The sequence below is a fragment of the Podarcis cretensis genome (genome assembly GCF_951804945.1).
Source record: "Podarcis cretensis genome assembly, chromosome: 2".
NCBI classification, from domain to species: Eukaryota; Metazoa; Chordata; class Lepidosauria; order Squamata; family Lacertidae; genus Podarcis; species Podarcis cretensis.
The window spans coordinates 119597474-119619300 of NC_137171.1; the positions used below are offsets into that span (position 1 = coordinate 119597474).

General features: G+C 44.7%; 1 protein-coding gene and 1 long non-coding RNA gene across 3 annotated transcripts; both read left to right on the top strand.

Moving 5' to 3' along the window:
• The first annotated feature begins 3038 nt into the window (after window positions 1-3038).
• On the top strand, window positions 3039-4695 carry LOC307209268. The gene is made up of 2 exons (XR_013835494.1): window positions 3039-3163; window positions 4383-4695. It is a non-coding gene; the product is annotated as an uncharacterized lncRNA (long non-coding RNA).
• Window positions 4696-8576: 3881 nt separating this feature from the next.
• LOC307208269 (uncharacterized protein) lies at window positions 8577-16193 on the top strand. Of its 2 annotated transcripts, XM_079962912.1 has the most exons (4): window positions 8577-9381; window positions 10795-11825; window positions 12669-12783; window positions 13710-16193. In XM_079962912.1, exons 2-4 carry the CDS (start codon window positions 11004-11006, stop codon window positions 14783-14785), a joined length of 2013 nt encoding a protein of 670 aa, XP_079819038.1. In that variant the 5' UTR covers window positions 8577-9381; window positions 10795-11003; the 3' UTR covers window positions 14786-16193. The 2 variants fall into 2 exon arrangements, with proteins under 2 accessions (XP_079819038.1, XP_079819039.1); XM_079962913.1 differs by lacking the exon at window positions 8577-9381 and having other exon boundaries at window positions 10749-11825.
• The last annotated feature ends 5634 nt before the right edge of the window (window positions 16194-21827 follow it).

Below are 21827 nucleotides of genomic sequence, written 5' to 3' on the forward strand. Positions count from 1 at the left end.
GCTATGTGTCTGAGATTTATTCTAGCCTAAGTATTTTCATGGGGAACAATTGTTTGAAGATGAATGAGGGCAGATGTAAAATCTAACCAAGTTTTAATGTGCTTGATACCAATGTGCTATGAGAAAGAATATTTTTTTCAATCTCTCTCTCCAGCATGGGAAAAACATATGAATGTATGGCATGTGGGAGGTGCATGAACACCTTACACTGTATCAGGAGTGGGAACATCCAGTCTATGCTTGTCTCTCCCAGGCAGGGCCTCCCATTAGCCTCTAACTCTTATTCCGGCACCCCTTTGAAACATCTCCATTCTCCCAGGTGTTTCATAAAATCATACAGTTGGAAGAGACCCCGAGGGTCATCTAGTCCAACCCCCTGCAGTGCTGGAATATTTTGCCCAATATGGGGCTCACACCCATGACCCAGAGATTAAGAGTCTCATGCTCCACCTACTGAGCATGTCCAGGTCTTAGGATGTGTTGAACTAGTTTTAAAGTTAACATGGTATTAGCTAGGTTCCCCCCCCCCAATTATTTCTAGCTTTAATATTTGAGAGGCTTTAATTCGGCTGTCATTTGGTGTTACGTTTTTGTGATTTTGTTGTTGTAAGAAATCGTCAGAGTAGGAAGTCTGCAAGCTCTTCCCATCTTGGGCGACTGATGTACCGGGTATCTGTTGTCTCCATGAGCCTCCCACCTTTTTCTTCTCTGCTTTGTCACAGCCCATCCCAACTCTTTATTTGGCAAGAGAAACATTTACAGCAGCTTCTACACACTTACACACACTTCTCTAGGCAGCAATCCGTAGGAGGTCTGAGCCCTGTAGAGTAGTTGCAGCAACAGAGGTGGTTGCAACTTTTCCTTCTGGCTTATATACTGTCCTTTGATGGGTTACACACCCACAACCTTATACTTTTCTTGTATGGAAGACATCAATGCTCTTTTTGAGATTCTCTATTATATGTTACTCTTTTTAATTTATTTTTTTACTATTATCATTTAGCCTCACCTGTCTTCGGTTTTCCGAAAGGAGCTTATGTGCTTCTTTACCAAACGTTGACCCTATTCTGAACTTAAAACTACAAAGCGTAATGCTGGTGGTCAACAAAAGACGTTTAAAGATTCAAGGCAAATCTTTTAAAATGTAGTATAAACACTGACAACTGGGAAACACTGGCCTGTGAGCACTGCAATTGGAGAACAGCCTTTACCAAAGGCTTTGAAGACACTCGAACTCAGGACCTCAGGACGAAAGGGAAAAATGTGCTAAGAGGAAGGCACGTTTGGCAAACTCTCACCGTGATCAACTGCTGCCCGGAAACCTATATCCCCACTGTGGAAGGATGTGTGGACACAGTCACGGACTCACTGTTAAAACCGTGTTTATGGAAGACAATCTCTCTCGGCTACAAAAGTTGCCCGCTCACAAAAATAAAAGCAGGTTTGAATTCCTCACACCCATTTTTTGTGGCTGTCATTGGAGATAATGAAGGTGCACCCTTTGAGGGTGCAACGTATTTTTAAGTCCCATTGCTGATTCCCCCCCCAAACCCCCCCCCCTAAATTTCACCTCCTGAAGTGCCACGTACTGTGCCCTGGCTAGGGCTGGTCAAACGCTCCCGCCTGCAGAGCTGCTGCCAGTCTGTGCCTGCAATAGTAGGTGGGCCAGTAGCTAATCTGTATAAGGCAGCTTCCTAGAATCATAGAATCATAGAGTTGGAAGAGACCACAAGGGCCATCGAGTCCAACCCCCTGCCAAGCAGGAAACACCATCAGAGCACTCCTGACATATGGTTGTCAAGCCTCTGCTTAAAGACCTCCAAAGAAGGAGACTCCACCACACTCCTTGGCAGCAAATTCTACTGTCGAACAGCTCTTACCGTCAGGAAGTTCCTCCTAATGTTTAGGTGGAATCTTTTTTCTTGTAGTTTGGAGCCATTGCTCCGTGTCCGCTTCTCTGGAGCAGCAGAAAACAACCTTTCTCCCTCCTCTATGTGGCATCCTTTTATATATTTGAACATGGCTATCATATCACCCCTTAACCTCCTCTTCTCCAGGCTAAACATGCCCAGCTCCCTTAGCCGTTCCTGATAAGGCATCGTTTCCAGGCCTTTGACCATTTTGGTTGCCCTCCTCTGGACACGTTCCAGTTTGTCAGTGTCCTTCTTGAACTGTGGTGCCCAGAACTGGACACAGTACTCCAGGTGAGGTCTGACCAGAGCAGAATACAGTGGCACTATTACTTCCCTTGATCTAGATGCAATACTCCTATTGATGCAGCCCAGAATTGCATTGGCTTTTTTAGCTGCCGTGTCACACTGTTGGCTCATGTCAAGTTTGTGGTCAACCAAGACTCCTAGATCCTTTTCACATGTACTGCTCTCAAGCCAGGTGTCACCCATCTTGTATTTGTGCCTCTCATTTTTTTTGCCCAAGTGCAATACTTTACATTTCTCCCTGTTAAAATTCATCTTGTTTGTTTTGGCCCAGTTCTCTAATCTGTCAAGGTCGTTTTGAAGTGTGATCCTGTCCTCTGGGGTGTTAGCCACCCCTCCCAGTTTGGTGTCATCTGCAAATTTGATCAGGATGCCCTTGAGTCCATCATCCAAGTCGTTGATAAAGATGTTGAATAAGCCCTGCAGCAGGGCTTCTTCTTCCAGACAACTTGAAAACACACAAACAGACACACCCAACACACTTTGCATCTCGCGCTCATCTCGGGGCTCCTCCTGGCGCTCACCCGGCGTCGCTTTGCCAGGGCAGGAAGCGGCCGCCCCTTCCTCCTTTCGCTGCCTCTCTAGGACGCCGCGCATCTCTCGGTTTAACCCCCAACAAGCCGGCAGCCGCAGAGAAGATGGAAGGGTTCCGAGGGTCATCTAGTCCAACCCCCTGCAATGCTGGACGAGGCAGCTGTTCCTGTGAACAGGGGCCAAGCAACCCAGATGATCAGATCACATCTCTTTAAAAAGCAGGATAAGGCGGCAGGATTGTGAACCTTGCATTTAAATATATTGTTCATTGTAGTATTGAAGGGGTACAGTTAGGGTTACCCCAGAAAGCCCTAAAAAAACCTGTTTGTGAATCCCCCCCCCCCCAGTCAGGCCTCGGCGTACGCATTTTAAAAACAGCATTTTCCTCTAAGACAAAAAGCACGAGCTAAGCAGTATGTGGACCGAGAACTCCCAGAAGTGCAAGCTGGATTTAGAAGAGGCAGAGGAACCAGAGACCAAATTGCAAACATGCGCTGGATTATGGAGAAAGCTAGAGAGTTCCAGAAAGACATTTACTTCTGCTTCATTGACTATGCAAAAGCCTTTGACTGTGTCGACCATGGCAAACTATGGCAAGTTCTTAAAGAAATGGGAGTGCCTGATCACCTCATCTGTCTCCTGAGAAATCTCTATGTGGGACAAGAAGCTACAATTAGAACTGGATATGGAACAACTGACTGGTTCAAAATTGGGAAAGGAGTACGACAAGGCTGCATTTTGTCTCCCTGCTTATTTAACTTATATGCAGAATTCATCATGCGAAAGGCTGGGCTGGATGAATCCCTAGCCGGAATTAAGATTGCCGGAAGAAATATCAACAACCTCAGATATGCAGATGACACAACCTTGATGGCAGAAAGTGAGGAGGAATTAAAGAACCTTTTATTGAGGGTGAAAGAGGAGAGTGCAAAATATGGTCTGAAGCTCAACATCAAAAAAACGAAGATCATGGCTACTGGTCCCATCACCTCCTGGCAAATAGAAGGGGAAGAAATGGAGGCAGTGAGAGATTTTACTTTCTTGGGCTCCATGATCACTGCAGATGGTGACAGCAGCCACGAAATTAAAAGACGCCTGCTTCTTGGGAGAAGGGCAATGACAGGCCTAGACAGCATCTTGAGAAGTAGAGACATCACCTTGCCAACAAAGGTCCGTATAGTTAAAGCTATGGTTTTCCCAGTAGTGATATATGGAAGTGAGAGCTGGACCATAAAGAAGGCTGATCGCCGAAGAATTGATGCTTTTGAATTATGGTGCTGGAGGAGACTCTTGAGAGTCCCATGGACTGCAAGAAGATCAAACCTCTCCATTCTGAAGGAAATCAGCCCTGAGTGCTCACTGGAAGGACAGATTGTGAAGCTGAGGCTCCAGTACTTTGGCCACCTCATGAGAAGAGAAGACTCCCTGGAGAAGACCCTGATGTTGGGAAAGATGGAGGGCACAAGGAGAAGGGGGCGACAGAGGACGAGATGGTTGGATAGTGTTTTCGAGGTTACCAGCATGAGTCTGACCAAGCTGCGGGGGGCAGTGGAGGACAGGAGTGCCTGGCGTTCTCTGGTCCATGGGGTCACGAAGAGTCGGACACGACTAAACGACTAAACAACAACAAAGCAGTCCTCTGTAACGAAAACGCTGTAACAAACCCATAGCTGAGAACAGAAAAGCTTTTCGCTTCCCAGATCCCAGATAACCTTGTCCTGGTACATTGATTTGCAACATACTTCCGGGAACAGAGCCAGAGAACGAAAAGCAACATTTCTATGTAAGAATCTGTGAAGGGGGAGAGGAAAAAGGGGTTTGAAAAAAGGATAAAACCTGCTTGTAAAATGTTTTCGGTGCGGCCTGTCTTTTGTGAACTGAATCACACAGGTGCCTTCTGCCCCCCCCCCCCATGGCAGAATAAAACGCTCTTTCTCTGGATTAACACCTTGGTGTTGTTTGACTCCTTTTGTCTCTGCTCGGGTGCAACAATTATTCCTACCCATGGATTAAAAAGGCTACAGTATAATATACTTCGCTAATTTTCCCCTTTGCGGAATTCACTGTTTTCTGTAGCATACAATCGAAATGAACGAACGACTCTGTTAATTAGAGCCTTTCTCTCTCTCTCTCTCTCTCTCTCTCTCTCTCTCTCTCTTTCTTTCTTTCTTTCTTTTCCTTAATTCACCTGCCCATCTGTCATGGATGCTTTTTTAAGTAATTAAATTTGTATATTTGGTTGACCTGATTGACATCCTATACCCTTTTAAAATGTGGCTCTTCTTTGGGGGGAGGGATGCTATTGAGTTATTGTTTCTATTTTGATTTTATATATTGTCATCTTTTTTGTGAACTGCCCTGAGACCTCCGGGTATAGGGCGGTATATAAATTCTAATACAGTGGTACCTCGGGTTAAGTACTTAATTCGTTCTGGAGGTCCGTTTTTAACCTGAAACTGTTCTTAACCTGAAGCACCACTTTAGCCAATGGGGCCTCCCGCTGCCGCTGCACCGCTGGAGCACGATTTCTGTTCTCATCCTGAAGCAAAGTTCTTAACCTGAAGCATGATTTCTGGGTTAGCGGAGTCTGTAACCTGAAGCGTATGTAACCTGAGGTACCACTGTAATAATAATAATAATAATAATAATAATAATAATAATAATAATAATAATATACCACACATCATCTGCTCTCAGAGCAGTTCACAACATAAAAATAACAAAATGCCTAAAAATAACAAGAGCAAATAATAATAATAATAATAATAATAATAATAATAATAATAATGTACACAAACCAATAAACCCCCTCCTCCCCCACATTGCTAGGGGTTGGACCAGATGACCCTCAGGGTCCTGTCCAACTCGACGATTCTACGATTCTCCAGTTGATGCGCCACTTTGAAAAGACCAAACTTTTTTACATGCCCTCGGGGCGTTTCTTCATCCCTGCAGCAGGGAATTCAGAGATGCAAGAACATTGCTGGGGGGCCATGGGTAGCCTTGCTCATGAATTTGGCCAGTCCTTTTTTAAAGCCTTCCCATAGGAGACCCAATGGGGGCTTATCCAATGAAGCTGAATTACAGCTCATCACTTGTATAAAATACAGTGGTACCTCAGGTTACATACGCTTCAGGTTACAGACTCCGCTCACCCAGAAATAGTACCTCGGGTTAAGGTGGTTGTCACCCATGGAGGCAAAGGCTCTGAAAAGACTCAATATGGAGGCCAAGTGGCCGAAATATTGGGAGATATTAGAACAAGAAGGAGATAAATGGAAATTGCAGAGTTTTGAGAAACTAAAAGATAAATTGCGAGATCAGGCTTCATTATTATCAAATAAGAGAGGCCTATAATATGGATAAAAAATTGGGCTTCCAGGTGGAAAAATCGAAATTGGAAACAGAATTGTTGGAACCTAAAACTAAGATTCTTTCAAGAATGTATAACTTGCTGCTGAAATGGAATACTCAGGATGAAACAGTTAAATCAGCTATGATTAAATGGGCACAGGACATTGGTCATAACATTATGTTTGCTCACTGGGAAAAGTTGTGGACCACCGGTATGAAGTTTACAGCATGTAATGCCTTAAGAGAAAACATTATGAAAATGATCTATAGGTGGTACATGACCCCAGTCAAGCTTGCAAAAATTTATCACTTGCCTGATAACAAGTGTTGGAAATGTAAAGAAACTGAGGGTACATTCTTTCACCTTTGGTGGACGTGCCCGAAGATTAAGGCTTTCTGGGAGACGATATATAATGAACTGAAAAAGGTATTTAAATATACCTTCCCCAAGAAACCAGAGGCCTTTCTCTTGGGCATAGTCGGCCAATTAGTGTTAAAGGAAGAACTTTGTTTCAGGATGAGAACAGAAATCGCACGGAAAGTTTTTAAAGATTTACTTTGGGAATTAGTGTAAAATTAATGAGTATTAGGAAAAATGTTGGAATGAAACTATTTGGCTTTAGTAGAAATGATATAAGGAGTTATGTATAAATAAGTATTAAGTTTTAAGCTTTAAGGTATTTTATGGTAAGATAAGGTTAAAATAAATTAAGGCAAACTGAATGACAGAATATAGTGAAAGATGGAAAGGCTTTGTTGAGTTAATTAATAGGTTAGACTGTTAAGATAATAATATGGACTCTAAATGGCCAAAATATTGTGAAATTTTAGAACATGATGGTGAAAGGGTTAAACTTCAGAGTTATGAGAAATTAAAGCCCAAAGTTCGAGATTGGTTGCACTATCATCAGATAAATGAGACATTTAAACAGGACAGGAAAATAGGATTTCAGAAAGAGAGGTCAAAACTAGAAACAGAATTGTTAGAACCCAATACTAAGAACTTATCAAGAATGTATAATTTGCTGTTGAAATGGAACACACAGGATGAAACGGTGAAATCAGTTATGATTAAATGGGCACAAGACATCGGTCATGATATTATGTTTGCTGACTGGGAACAGTTATGGACTACCGGTATTAAATTTACTGCATGTAATGCTTTAAAAGAAAACATAATGAAAATGATCTATAGGTGGTACATGACCCCAGTCAAGCTTGCAAATTTAATAATAAATGTTGGAAATGTAATGAGACTGAAGGTACTTTTTATCACCTTTGGTGGACCTGCCCGAAGATTAAAGCTTTCTGGGAAATGATCTATAATGAAATTAAGAAGGTCCTTAGGTGGACTTTTCCTAAGAAACCAGAGGCTTTTCTCTTGGGCATGGTTGGCCAATTGGTGTTAAAGAAGGATAGGATTTTCTTTATGTATGCCACCACAGCAGCAAGAATTCTACTGGCAAAGTATTGGAAGATGCAAGAACTACCTACTCTGGAAGAATGGCAAACAAAGGTGATGGACTTTATGGGACTGGCTGAGATGACGGGCAGAATCCGTGACCAGGGGAAGGAGACAGTGGAAGAGGACTGGAAGAAATTTAAAATATACCTTAAAAACTGTTGTAAAATTGAGGAATGTTAAGATGTCAAGGGGTAAGAAACAGAGAATTACAGCTGTAACTAAAAAAGTAAAGGAAATTTAATGAAAGGGAATTAAGATAAATTGACCAAAGGGCTGCTAAAGAACCATAAAACAAGGATGCAGGGATGGGGAGGTATGGGGAAGTCGAAGGAAAGAAGGTGTATGAAAATACGATTATGAAGTTATACTTGTTTAAATGTTTTGTATGTTTTTGTTTTGTGTTTTGTTGGTTTTTATTATGTGTTTGAAAAATGAATAAAAATTATTTTTTTAAAAAAATAGACTGTTAAGATAAATTACCCAATAAAAATTGAGAAAGATGGAAAGAATTTGCTGAAACAAATAATTAAACTAGAATACAAAAAGGGAGGTGTGAAGAGGTCGATGAAACAAGTAATTGGAAGATTAAGATATGGAATATTGGATGTGTGTTTTTTCTTTTTTTATTGTTATTGTTGTATTGGTTTTTATGTTTTTTCCCCCTCCTTTTATATGTATTGTAATGTATGTTTTGTTAAATTTTTTTGTTGTTTTCTTTTTTTCTTTTTTCTGTAATATTTAAACTTCTAATAAATATCATTTTTTTAAAAAAGAGAGAACAGAAATCGCACGGCAGCAGCAGCCTGAGGCCCCATTAGCTAAAGTGGTGCTTCAGGTTAAGAACAGTTTCAGGTTAAGAACAGACCTCCAGAACTAATTAAGTTCTTAACCTGAGGTACCCCTGTATTGGGGGGGGGGTAAGCCCTGCCCTGCATAATCGATCAAATGACACAGCACACACACCATTTGAATGGCAATGCCCATTAACTTTTTTTGGGGGGGGCACAAGCCTCTCAAATATTTTATTGGGGGCCCCAGAGGGACTTTGGCACCTAGAATTTGGCTCCTATGCAGCACATCAACCCTTAGTGTGGAGCATGGGTAGGCAACCTAAGGCCTGGGGGCCGGATCCGGCCCAATCGTCTTCTAAATCTGGCCAGCAGACAGTCCAGGAACCAGCATGTTTTTACATGAGTAGAATGTGTCCTTTTATTTAAAATGTATCTCTGGGTTATTTGTGGGGCCTGCCTGGTGTTTTTACATGAGTAGAATGTGTGCTTTTATTTAAAATGTATCTCTGGGTTATTTGTGGGGCATAGAAATTCATCCATTTCCCCCCCTTCAAAATATAGCCCGGCCCCCCACAAGATCTGAGGGACAGTGGACCGGCCCCCTGTTGAAAGGGTTTGCTGACCCCTGGTGGAGGGTCTATAAGGAGAATTTTTTCACGCACCAAGTGTCCCTCGCACATGGGAAGGGTTAAAGTAGCAAATGTGCCATTCCTAGAGAGGTCTGCATGTGAGAAATCACATGCATATGACATTTAAAAAAAATATATAACATCTGCTTTTCCGGTTCCTCCACCTTCTTTTCTTAATTATTTCCTCTTTTACTTATTGGAAACAGAAGCCATCTGCCTTGAGACTTTCTCCTAGCCGAAGATCCAAGGTGAAGCTGGCTGGTGAGTGGACAACAGGAAAGTTGGGGTGGTGCCCCCTAGAAAAAACTGCCCTGTCCCCACATTCTGACCCTTGGTGCATCTACCCCAGTGCTGTCGACACTGGCTGGCAGCAGCTCCCCGGGGTATCAGGTGTGTTCCTTACCTGGACATGCCAAGAGCTGTCAGATGACATTCTCTATTTCCATGCCTGCAGAGTTACAATTCCCAATATTTCCCTGGCTAGAGGGATTGGTTGTTAAGCCGCACTGGTCTCCTAACATCTCTCAGCACCCGCTGGCAGACGAAATTGATGGAACATGTAGAAATGGCTAGTTTAACTGGAAGAATAAGTGATCAGGAAGAAAGAACTTTAAAAATAATAATGGGGAATTGCGGAATGTTTGAAAAACTACTGTAAACCATGTTAAACGTTGGCAGGACTAGAATAAATTGAGCAGTTACATTTATAATGGAAGGGAAAACCAGGAGAGGAAAAGTGAGGATTAATTAGAATATGCGACAGTAAAGGGAAAATAAAATGAACCATAGAAGGGAGTGAAGGGAAGTTGAATATGCTTGTATGGTTTAAACTCTGTAATTTATGTCAATGTAAAATGTAAAATGATAAATAAACCTCCCACCACCCTTAACAAACTATACTTCCCAGGATTATTTGTGGGAAGTCATGGCTGTTTAAAGTGGTATGATAACACCTTTAAATAACTGTTCCTGTGGAAATTGGAAAGAGACCTGCCATCCTGATATTTTGTTGCCTGCTGTTTCTCCAAGACTTTGTAGAGAATTCATTTGATTCCATGTCGGTCATTCCTCCTGTATTTTATGATTTGATTGTGTTAAGGTTTTTAAACGTTTTTAAATTATTTTTATTATTATTTATTAAACTTCTATACCGCCCTTCACCTATACTGCGCGCTGCGAGAAGCCAAGTTACAGGGAACCAGGCAGAGGGCCTTCTCGGTGGTGGCACCTGCCCTGTGGAATGCCCTCCCATCAGATGTTAAAGAGAAAAATAACTACCAAACTTTTAGAAGACATCTGAAGGCAGCCCTGTTTAGGGAAGCTTTTAATGTTTAATAGGTTATTGTATTTTAGTGTTTTGTTGGAAGCCGCCCAGAGTGGCTGGGGAAACCCAGCCAGATGGGTGGTGTATAAATAAATTATTATTATTATTATTATTATTATTATTATTATTATTAATCATCATCTTATTCATCCGTAGATCTGAGGACAGTTCACAACATGAAAATACAAGATAAAACCACAAAATATGTAATAAAGAGGGCAACAACAACCAAACCAATAAAACCCACCTTCCCTTCCACCCCATCCCAGAAACACATTTGAAAACGTATAGGATGTTTCTGAAAATGCAAATGACAAATTAAGAAATAATATAAATAAAAGGGTATGGGATATTCTGTGATATTTCCATGATTTTACTGGACACTGCCAAACTAAAAAATTAAAAAAGAACTGGGGGTTTTATATCTATTCTTCCAAATAAATTAATAAAATATTTTGGTCTGTGTTCTTTTCTCCTGTAGGCAGATTTGGTTTATTCTGGAGTTTTCACCTCATCTTTGGCAAGAAAACAATAGATGCCACCCCAGGAGAACTGGGCACCTATTACTGCTCCAACAGTTATAACTGCCCTTCTACGGAATCAGGTCACTGGTCCAGCAGGCTTAAGACTTTTTTTAGCTTCCAAGGTTCAGGAGGAAGATTCCCCATCCTTAACCTTGGGTGGTGGGCAATGGAAATGGCAGAGGGGTTTGTCATGGCATCGCCAGATTCCCGAGAAGAAGTCCCTTCTGGGCAGGAAGGACGGCCCAAGATCAAAACAGAGGAGACCAGCTTCTCAGAATTTGAACCCGAGATGGGGGCGAAAGGGTCCGAAAGAGCCCCTCGCGTCTTCCAGGCGGGGAGCATTCGGGAATTGCTTTGCAAGGCGTCGGGAAGACAGCTGACGCAGGTTCCAGGCGAAGGGCTCCTTCAGGAATGGGAGAGCCAGTGGCAAGAGTTCCTGGGGACCTTGGAGTCCCCCAACTTGAGGTGGGAGGCCACCCAGCTTCTGGAGGAGCCCACCCCCTGGGACGACGCCAAGGCCTTCCTGGCCTCCTTCGAGCAAGTGGCCAAAGCCTGCCGGTGGCCCCGGGAAGAGTGGGCGGCCCGGCTGCTGACGGCCCTCAGCGGGGAAGCTGAGCGGGCCTTTTGGAGCCTGGAGGCCAGAGACAGAGAGGATTATGGGAAAGTGAAGGCGGCCATCTTGCGCAGGGACGCCCTCACCAGGGAGAAGAACCGCCAGTACTTCCGTTGCTTCTGCTACCAGGAAGCCGAGGGGCCGAGAGGGACCTACAGCTGCCTCCAGGATCTGTGCTGGCGGTGGTTGAAGGTGGAGAGGCACTCCAAGGAGCAGATCCTGGAGCTGCTGATCCTGGAGCAGTTCCTGGCCATCCTGCCAGCGGAGATCCAGAGTTGGGTCAGGGATCGCGGCCCAGAGACCTGCTCCCAGGCGGTGGACCTGGCGGAGGATTTCCTGCTGAGGCAGCTGCAGGTGGAGGAACAGGAGCAGCAGGTGTGACGGGGTGGTGAACCCCCATTATAATTCTGTTAAATCTCAGGAATGGGGTGGGGAACGTACAGAAGAACCTGGACCATCTCATCTAGCATCTTAATCTCACAGTGGATCCTTAGCAGGACCTGAGGTCAACTGCCCTCCCTGCACTTGCATTCCCCAACAATGGACGTTGTTGGTCTTGGCCATGAAAGGTCTTCATCAATCAGTGTGACAGCCATTTTGTGTGACGCGACACACAGCCAACGTAGCTGTTTTGTGTCATGCCGCCCTCCACTGGGGAGCCATTTTGTGACGGGCGGCCATTTTCATGAAATTCCAATTGTGTCCTCTGGCCTAGAAAGGTTGGTGATTGCCTCTTGCCATATGAACCTACCCGGACCCTGAGGTCATCTTCTGAGGCCCTCCTTCGTGTGCCACCTCCTCGAGAGGTCCAGATGGTGGCAACGCGAGAACAGGGCCTTCTCTGCAGTGGCTCCCCACATGTGGAATGTTCTCCCCAGGAAAGTTCACCTCTTGACTTCACTATACACCTTTAGGCGGCAGGCAAAAACATCCGTTTTTGAACAGGCCTTTGGTTGACCTGACTGACATCCTATACACTTTTAAAATGTGGCACTTTCTGGGGGGTTGTTATTGGGTTGTGGTTTAGATTTTGATTTTATATATTGTGATCTTTTTGTGAATCGCCCTGAGACCTCCAGGTATAGGGCAGTATATAAATTCAATAAATAATAATATTATATTGACAACTTTCAGTGCAATTGGCGGGTGCCAAATCCGATTTAAGCTCACAGCGGCCACACTCTTGATTTTTCTTGCTGTATTTTGTGCCTGATTCAGGTGCCTACAGAGGCGAATGTGAATCGCCGCAAGGAAGAGGAGGTTCTGGAGCCCGAAGAGGTGCTGGGGCCCAGCTGGGAGATCAGTGATGCTAACCATGCTGGTTTTCTGTTGTGTAAGGCTGTCTTCTTCTTCTTTAGACCAGGGATGGAGAAATCTGTGTTATTAGATGACTCCACTTCCCACAATGCCCATTTCTGCCTTCCTCCTCCAGCATGCTGGAAATTCAGATGTTCTTGCACGACTCCAATTCCCATAATGCTCCTTTCCGTTCTTCTGGGACTTCTCCCATAATTCTGTTCTGGGGCTTCTCCTTAGCCTCCAGATCAGATCTGAGGAAGCCACAGGGGGCACATGGGAGGAAGAAGAGGAGGGTTAGGGTTAGGGTTAGGGTTAGAGTAAGGGAAGGGATGCGGGTGGCGCTGTGGGTTAAACCACAGAGCCTAGGACTTGCCGATCAGAAGGTCGGCAGTGATCAGAAGGTCGGCAGTTCGAATCCCCATGACTGGGTGAGCTCCCGTTATTCGATCCCTGCTCCTGCCAACCTAGCCGTTCGAAAGCACATCAAAGTGCAAGTAGATAAATAGGTACCGCTCTGGCAGGAAGGTAAACGGAGTTTCTGTGCGCTGCTCTGGCTCGCCAGAAGCGGCTTAGTCCTGCTGGCCACATGACCAGCTGTACTCCGGCTCCCTCAGCCAGTAAAGTGAGATGAGCACTGCAACCCCAGAGTCGGTCACGACTGGACCTAATGGTCAGGGGTCCCTTTACCTTTAAGGGTAATGGTGGGAGCTAGACTAAGATGCCTTTGAGGTCTTCTCCCAACTCTACAATTCCAGAGAATTATTAACCGGGTGATTAATCAATGCAATAAATAAAAATTAAAATAAACCGAAATAAATAAAAACAATACAATAACTATTTTCTGCATTGGCTGGGAGAGGAACTTGATGCCCTTTCGGATCTCAGCCACTTCTGCAATTCTAATTAAATAATGTGTCGACGTTTTAAAAGTTGTGCCATGTTCTTTCTCCCTCTTTCCAGGCGAACCCACACTAGACGAGCCCGTTTCTGGGGACGCAAAGACCTGCCACCTCTTAGAAAGTTCCTTGCAGAGAGAATCCCGGGGGCCGCAGCTGCAAAGCACGGGGCGAGATGTTCCCTCGTCCAACAATCAGGAAGAAGTAACCAGAAGTCCTCATGGGCTGGCGAGAGGGACAGAAGCAAGTCCAAAGAAAACAGCTGCCTGGGAGCTGCCAGAGAGCTCGGAGACCGAGGCCACCGCCTCCCCAAATGGGAATAGCGTCAAACCGAAGCCGCCGCAGGGCCTCTGTCCTGGGCCAGGACCCTACAAATGCTCCGAGTGCGGGAAGAGTTTCTGCCGGCGCTCCTACCTGTCCCAACACCACCTCATCCACACCGGCGAGAAGCCCTACAAATGCTCCTACTGCCAGAAGGCCTTCCGGGCGCGCTCTCACCTCACGAAGCACAGGCGCCTGCACACGGGCGAGAAGCCCTACAAGTGCGGGGACTGCGGCAAGGGCTTCCACCAATCGTCCAACCTCCAGAAGCACATGAAAATGCACGTGGGCGCCCCGATCTACCGGTGCCCCGACTGCGGGAAGAGCTTCGGCCAGCGCGCCAAGTTTTGCCAGCACCGCAAGGCGCACGCCGGTGGCAAGACCTACCGGTGCTCGCGGTGCGGGGAGAGCTTCGGCGAGCTCCCGCTCCTCCGCGCACACCGGCGGAGCCACGCAGCAGAGCGGGCCTACCAGTGCCCCACCTGCGGGAAGGCCTTCGATCACAGGTCCAGCTTCCTGAAGCACAGGGTAACCCACACAGGTGAGAAGGCCCACAAGTGCCCCACCTGCGGGAAGGGCTTCAGCCAGTCCTCCAATCTTCACAAGCACCAGAAGATCCACACGGGGGAGAAGCCTCACAAATGCCTCACCTGCGGGAAGTCGTTCACCCAGAGCTCGCACCTCAACTTCCACCAGAACACCCACAAAGGGTTCAAGTCATACAAATGCTTAGACTGCGGGGACAGCTTCACCGACAGGTCGCACCTTATGAAACACAAGCTGAGCCACGCCAGCACAAAAGCGGCAACGTCGGCCTGAAATCCCCCTTAATTTTATAAGGCGGGTAAATTACGTTTATTTTTTACATTTATATGGCGCTTAGGCCTTTGCACATTGACTGTTTCCCTCCGTTCCACAAATTCGTTAGGAAGACTTGGGCAGTCCTCTCTCTCGTTTCTGCTCCCGCACTCAGCCCCACTCATCCACAATATGTGGGGCAGATGATATTGATCTACCTTAACAACAACTATAACTTTATTATTTATACCCCGCCCATCTGATTATTTATACCCACTCTGAGTGGCTTCCAACACATATTTTAATGTATTTTTAATCTTTGTTGGAAGCTGCCCAGAGTGTCTGGGGAGACCCAGCCAGATGGGCGGGGTACAAATATTATTATTATTATTATTATTATTATTATTATTATTATTATTATTATTAGAAAAACAATAAAATGTCAAATGTTAGCAATAACAATCTGATCTGATGCAAGAAGAATGAGAATAACTTTTCACATAACTTACATCAAATAAAGCAGTATTCTAAACAGTTAAATAGCAGCAAATAACTAAACTTTGCAGGAAGGTTATAAGCCTGGAAGCAGCACTGGGTGCTTGCAAAGTGCCTTTGGTGAGGGATTTTGGCGGAAAGACCAAAGTGGCTTGGAGGTTTAGAGGACCAAAAAAAAAAAAAAAAAAAGGATGTGAAAGGGAAAGGGGTGGAAACGAATTGAACTTCCTAGCATCATTTTAATAATAAGTTATGACCAGATGAATCAGCATTGATTTCCCCACACCCCGTTGAAATTGTTGTTTGGATGACTTAACTGTGCTTTAACAGTGAAATCTGATTCTTAAAAGATGAATTAGCAGTGAAGTTGTTGCTTTGCCGAGAAAAGCATAAAAGACTTTGCAGCACCTTTTGAGATTTACATAAATCTTTTTAATAGCGGGTGCTTTTATGCACCATTTCATCAGGTGCCTGCAGCATTATCTTAAGATACCTCCCCTTTCCATGGTTTAATCTTCCCCTCCCCACAAGATCTGCAGCGTCCGTTAAATTAATTAAATAAGCAGATTAAATCAGTTTTAATATATGTTTGATCAAGCGCCCCTCCACCCCAAGATACCGTTGAACTAAAGCTCCCACCACCTCAGCTCCAGTCAGCCCCAGCCAACACAGCCAGTGGTCTGGGATGATGGGACTTGGGAGTCCAGCAATATCTGGAGGGCACCAGATTGGGGGAGGCTGGTTTAAGGCCTTGTGGCGGGGAGTTCCGCAAATGGGGTGGCCAATTCCTTATTGGACTCCGACTCCATCAGCCCTAACGAAGATCGCCAATGGCAAGGGATGATGGAGGTGGTAGTCCACAGGCCCACCCCTGTTCTCGACTAATGAAATATCCTTAATGCTGTTTTTAAAAATAAAAAAGTTATCTGTTTTATTCTCTCTTTCGTTGCCTGTCTTTTCAACTTCCCTTTGAGACAAAATTACAGGTCTAAAAAGTGATTTTGCACGGTCCATTTAAAGTACCACACTGCTTTCCCAAAGAGCTGTGGGAACTGTAGTTTTTTAAGGGTGCGGAGAGAAGTTAGGAGACCCCTCTTTCTCCTGTTTCCCCTATTTCTCTCGCAGAACTGCAACTCCCACAGCTCGCCAGCAAGAGGGATGTGTTGATGAATCATCCTAGCTCTGTGAGGGACTTCCTAACAACTCTCAGCACTCTTAACAAACTACATTTCCCAGGATTAAAGTGTTGTGACACTGCTGTAAATGTACCATGAGGATGGAGCCGTAGTCAGTCATTTCAGCCGAGTGAAAGTTAATTGAGGACAAGCCAAAGTGGCCTCCCTGTGGTGCCTTGACGAAAAGTATCTAGTAGGCCACGTAGAGTGGTACTTCGGGTTGCATACGCTTCAGGTTACAGACTCCGCTAACCCAGAAATATTACCTCGGGCTAAGAACTTTGCTTCAGGAGGAGAACAGAAATCGTGCTCTGGCGGTGCAGCAGCAGCAGGAGGCCCCATTAGCTAAAGTGGTGCTTCAGGTAAAGAACAGTTTCAGGTTAAGTATGGACCTCTGGAACGAATTAAGTACTTAACCTGAGTTACCACTGTATTGAGATAATAATGCAGTCACCACACAGAAGCAGCTTAAGATCCAAATAGTTTACTGTTGCAGGCTCAGTAAAACAGTTCCAGACATAGATATACACAGCTTGTAACTCTCCTAAGCCCAGTTAAGTCGCTCTGAACTAGCTACATCCCAAATATTCTAACTGGAGCCAAAGTCTCTTCATACATTTAAAACCATATACAGTGGTACCGTGGTTCTCGAACGTAATCTGTTATGGAAGACTATTCGGCTTCCAAAACATTCATAAACTGAGGTGCGGCTTCCCATTGGTTGCAAGAACATCTTGCACTCAGCAGAAGCTGCGTCACACGTTTGAGTTCCGAAAAAAGTTCCAAAACAGAAGTATTTACTTCTGGGTTTTTGGCGTTTGAGAACCGAAACATTCGACAACAGAGGCGTTCGGGAACCGAGGTACCATGTTCTACGTTGAACGGTCCTGGCTTCCCCCAGAGGATTCTGGGAGCTGCAGTTTTTTAAAGGTGCCGAGAGTAATCTGGAGATGCCCCTGCTCCCCTCACAGGACTACAATTCCCAGAGTGCTTTAACAATTGAGCACTTTTCCCAGGGAACTCTGGGACCTGTAGTTCTGGGAAGGGAACCGGAACCCATACCAGACCACAGCTCCCAGAATCCTTTGGGGGAAGCCAGGACTGTTGAAGCCTTTAAATGTATGGTGACTTGTGCAATGAAATTTGCCCTCCCTCTCCTCCCCCCCCACCTCTGTAAGAGGATCAGGGTGGGGAATCCAGTGCCCATTGAGACAGATGGGGCCGAAGGCAGGGGGGGGGGCAGAAAAGGAGGCGGAGCCACAGTCAGTGACTGGCAGATCCAGCTAATTCCAATTCGGAAGCTGCCATATACAAATAGTCCATCTAAGTCAAGATTGTGTACACTGGCTGGCAGCAGCAGCTTTTAGGCCTCTCCGTGGAGGTACCAAGGATTCAGCCTGGCGCCTTTTGGGTGCAGATGCTCCACCAACTGAATCATAGAGTTGGCAGGGGTCCCCGAGGGTCATCTAGTCCAACCCCGTTTTCTCCCAGTGCGGAACTCAAACCCATGACCTCGAGATTAAGAGTCTCATGCTCTGCCAACTGAGCTAGGCCTCTGCCGTCCCCATTGTCTGACAGGCAGTGCCCTTCTCTAGACTGATTGTAAGTCGGGAAGTGGGCAGGAGGCAGCTGGATGAACCAGCCTTTACTGGGTGGTGAGGAGCAGAGGACAATAAGGGGATTTAGGTGCTCCAGCCAACTTCCACCTGTGTGATGTATTTTTTATTTTACTACTAAATTTGTATTGAGAGTGGCAGCTGCCTCGGATGTAGAAGCAGGAGATCTGCACCATTTTCGATCGATGGCTCTCAAATCCCATGAAAAATAATTTTATTAGGAATGAATAATGCTAACAGTGCTGTTTGCTTTTTTAAAAAAACAAACACAAAAACACAGTCCCCTGCCACTAGGAACTTGCAGTGTGAATTTCAGGGAAGAGCTTTGCTTCATTTCAGGAAGGGATAAGGACAGCAGCTGCACACACGTCCTGCTTTCATAGCACGAGGCTTCCTCACAAAAATCCTGGGAGTTGTAGTTTGCAGAACTACAATTCCCAGCACCCTCAATAAACTACAAAGCCTAGGATGGGGGGGGGGAGAAGGATATGCTTTAAATGTATGTTGCATACGCAAGGAAAATATGAGTTTTGAGAAGTGGGGAGAGATGGAGAGAGATTGGTCATCCCCTGGTTGCTAGAGCAGGGGGAAAATATCCTTGGCGGCTCATGCAACCCACTATTCTGAATAATGTTTTTATAGGGTAGGGAGCAGTGGTGATGCCTTTGAGACTTTCAGATCTTTTGCGTTTGTGATGGCTTCTTTGGAGGAAGGAAACTGAATCAATAGTAACAAATTAATTCCGAAGGGAGGCTCCAGCTTCAAATTGCTGGACTAAAACTTATCAGGAAGTCTCGTTTTATTCATTTGCAAATGAAGAGAGACAATGGTTGCTGCAGGCGTTAACCAAGAAAGCAAAGACCAGGGTGATTGCATTATCACCATTTACCAACTGTGAATGGGACACTTGGGCTTGTTCTGCATAGGATTCAACTTTTATCTGAATTGTCTCAAGGAGACTTATGCATTTCCTTGCAATCTGTCTGCACCTTTTGGAACTTATTTCCCTCTGCACGCCACTTAGTGATGCAATTACAAATTTGCTGCAATGTAGTCCTACGCGTATTTTACTCAGAAGTAAATCCCCAAGGTGTCACAAAACACAGCTTTGTGAAAAGAGAATAGTAAGGTCTGTAAAATCTGAGCATTGTTAACTAGAATGTTGCGAACCTACAAAGACAGGATAAGCAAGCCGTATTGGAGTAAATATGATTTAAAATTATGATTATTTATTTATATGGATCAAGAAAGGAAGATTAATTGTATTTGATTAATTGGGAAATTAGTCAGGTAAATGTCTAAACAGGAACTGCACATGCAGATGATGGAAACAGGAATGGATGGTAAAGTAATTTTTAAATTGCTGTTAAATTCTAATTAAATTATTAATTTAAAATTTGGAAAACCAATTAAAAATTGATGGGTTAAAAAAAGAGAAGTAAATCCATAAGAAATATTTGTTATATGTTTGCAGCACTATCTGTTGACGCTGCCTGTTAAAAGTTGCCAGTCCGTGTTCTGCAAAATTTTGGCGCATGTCACACCACATGCCCCTGAGCATGTGCAGAGTGCCACCCCATACCCCACTGTTGAGGAGATCTAGATAGATCAATGGCCTGGCTCAGGTACAAGGCAGCTTCTTATGATTCTCTCACCATTTGGCTTGTAAAAGTAGGTAGGCAAAAAATCGAGAGAAATGTTCAGCAGCAACTCACAAGTTAAGCCCCAGTGGAATCTGGGAAACACAAACAACCCTCCTATGCTGTACACTAAACGCCAGGTTCTTTTTTTGGGGGGGGGGATGGGGGGTATATTTCCTCTGAACCTGGATATTCCATTTTTTAAGAAAAGGAACCTATCATGTTTAGCAGGATCTGCAACGAAGTGTGGCAGTATGCAATGCTGGCTGCTGTTCAGGTTTCTAACCACTCCACTTTAACAGTGACATTCCCTCTAGTTGTGAACCTCAACAGGTGGGTACCAATCATTATTTAGCCAAAATGGAAATACAGTGGTACCTCAGGTTAAGTACTTGATTCGTTCCGGAGGTCCGTTCTTAACCTGAAACTGTTAACCTGAAGCACCACTTTAGCTAATGGGGCCTCCCGCTGCACGATTTCTGTTCTCATCCTGAAGCAAAGTTCTTAACCTGAAGCACTATTTCTGGGTTAGCGGAGACTGTAACCCGAAGCGTATGTAACCTGAAGCGTGTGTAACCTGAGGTACCACTGTATACATGAATAGGCCTGGAGAAACTCTCAAGTTTTGCCGAAGTGCCTAAAAGGTTATTGGCAAGAAGAGCCCTTAACTAGTGGGCGAGGGAAACAGCCCACAGTGGACAGTTGTGTTCAGTGGTGACAGAATACAACCTACTTGCTTGTTGGGGGGGCGGGGGAGAAGAGATGGAATGGAGTATTCTGGTATAGGGCAAGGCTGGCTGGCAAGCACCCTGTTGTCAAGAACAACACACAGGATCCATTGAGCAACTACCCAATTTTTAATAGCTCCAAACATAACAAGCTCCAAACTTGTCACAAAAGACTTTTTTAAATTTAAGATTACAAAAAACTTGAGATAAGAAACTTTATAAATAAAACCTCAACATGTTTTGACAGGAGTATAAAAGCGTGGGCATTCAGAACTGTAGGATCAGCTTCTGGGACAGATATTATCTGGATTCACACATCAATAGCCAAACCACAGTGACTGTGCTTGAGGCTGATTTGCTCTTACTCTATCACTTCCTGGTTCGGCCAAACCATAGTTTACTGGTATGTTCAAATCAGGCAGATGGTAGCATACTGAGAAGGGGGAACTTGCTGCCCTCTCGATGCTGTCAGACAACCAATCTCCATCCTTTGGCCATGGTGGCTGAGGAAGATTGGAATTAGGAGTCTTGAGGGCTGAGGCTTCCCCACCCCTGGCTCCTGCAAACCATTGTTTGCCCAGTTCGAAATGTGTGTGACCCCAAGTTACTGTGACTGTGGCTGAACTCTGTGTTGCCCATTAGATGAAAAACAGCACTTTTGTATGGGGGCATATCAGTGTGTTAAACAAGTCTGGGACCAAACCATCCTTCTGGGGGTTCAAGAGAATGTAAATATAGTTATTAAATTTGGGGGACTAAGGTATGGCTTATCCGTACAGTAGAATGAAGTGGTATAGTCCTGGAGGGGGGGGGGGAAGAGCTCAAGTACAAAAACTGATCCAAAATAGAATGTCTCCCCCATGACAAGGGGTGTTTTTCTCATTTTTACTCACTAAGGTTTGTTTAACATAGCAGAGCTTTCGAAAATGGTACCCCCCCAACAACATCCTAAAATAGTACAGTCCACTTTCAGCCCCCAGCTCCCTCAGGATGCTTCCCTTTAATTCTCTCCCCACAACCTAATCTGTGGAGTAGGCTTTTAAAAGAAAGAACCCTCAACCGATGTTATTGAGAAGCACCCGTCAAATTTCTTTTCCTTCAAAAAGGCAAAAAAACACAGAAACACCAGAATGCAGATAATTAAAACACACATGTAACATGAACAGTAGAATTAACTCTCGCTTGCAAAAAGCTCAACGTGCCGCGTAATGCCTTATACTTTCCCCACTACCAACATCGAATTCAAAACTGCTTCCCTTATTCCACTTTCCCTTCCAACTCAACTCCTTCAATAAATTCATGGGGCTTAAAGCCGTGTAAAAAAGACCCCGATATATTGCCTAAGCTTGGTCGCTGATTCAGAACAGGATAATGCAACATATAACTTTTTTTGGGGGGGTGCTTTATTT

Bases quoted from the DNA above. Each gene is read 5' to 3' on its own strand.
- LOC307208269 (XM_079962912.1), top strand. From the start codon at position 11,004: ATGGAAATGGCAGAGGGGTTTGTCATGGCATCGCCAGATTCCCGAGAA. The intron at 11,826-12,668 runs GTGTGACGGGGT...TGCCTGATTCAG, and splicing joins TGGAGGAACAGGAGCAGCAG to GTGCCTACAGAGGCGAATGT. The intron at 12,784-13,709 runs GTAAGGCTGTCT...CCCTCTTTCCAG, and splicing joins CCATGCTGGTTTTCTGTTGT to GCGAACCCACACTAGACGAG.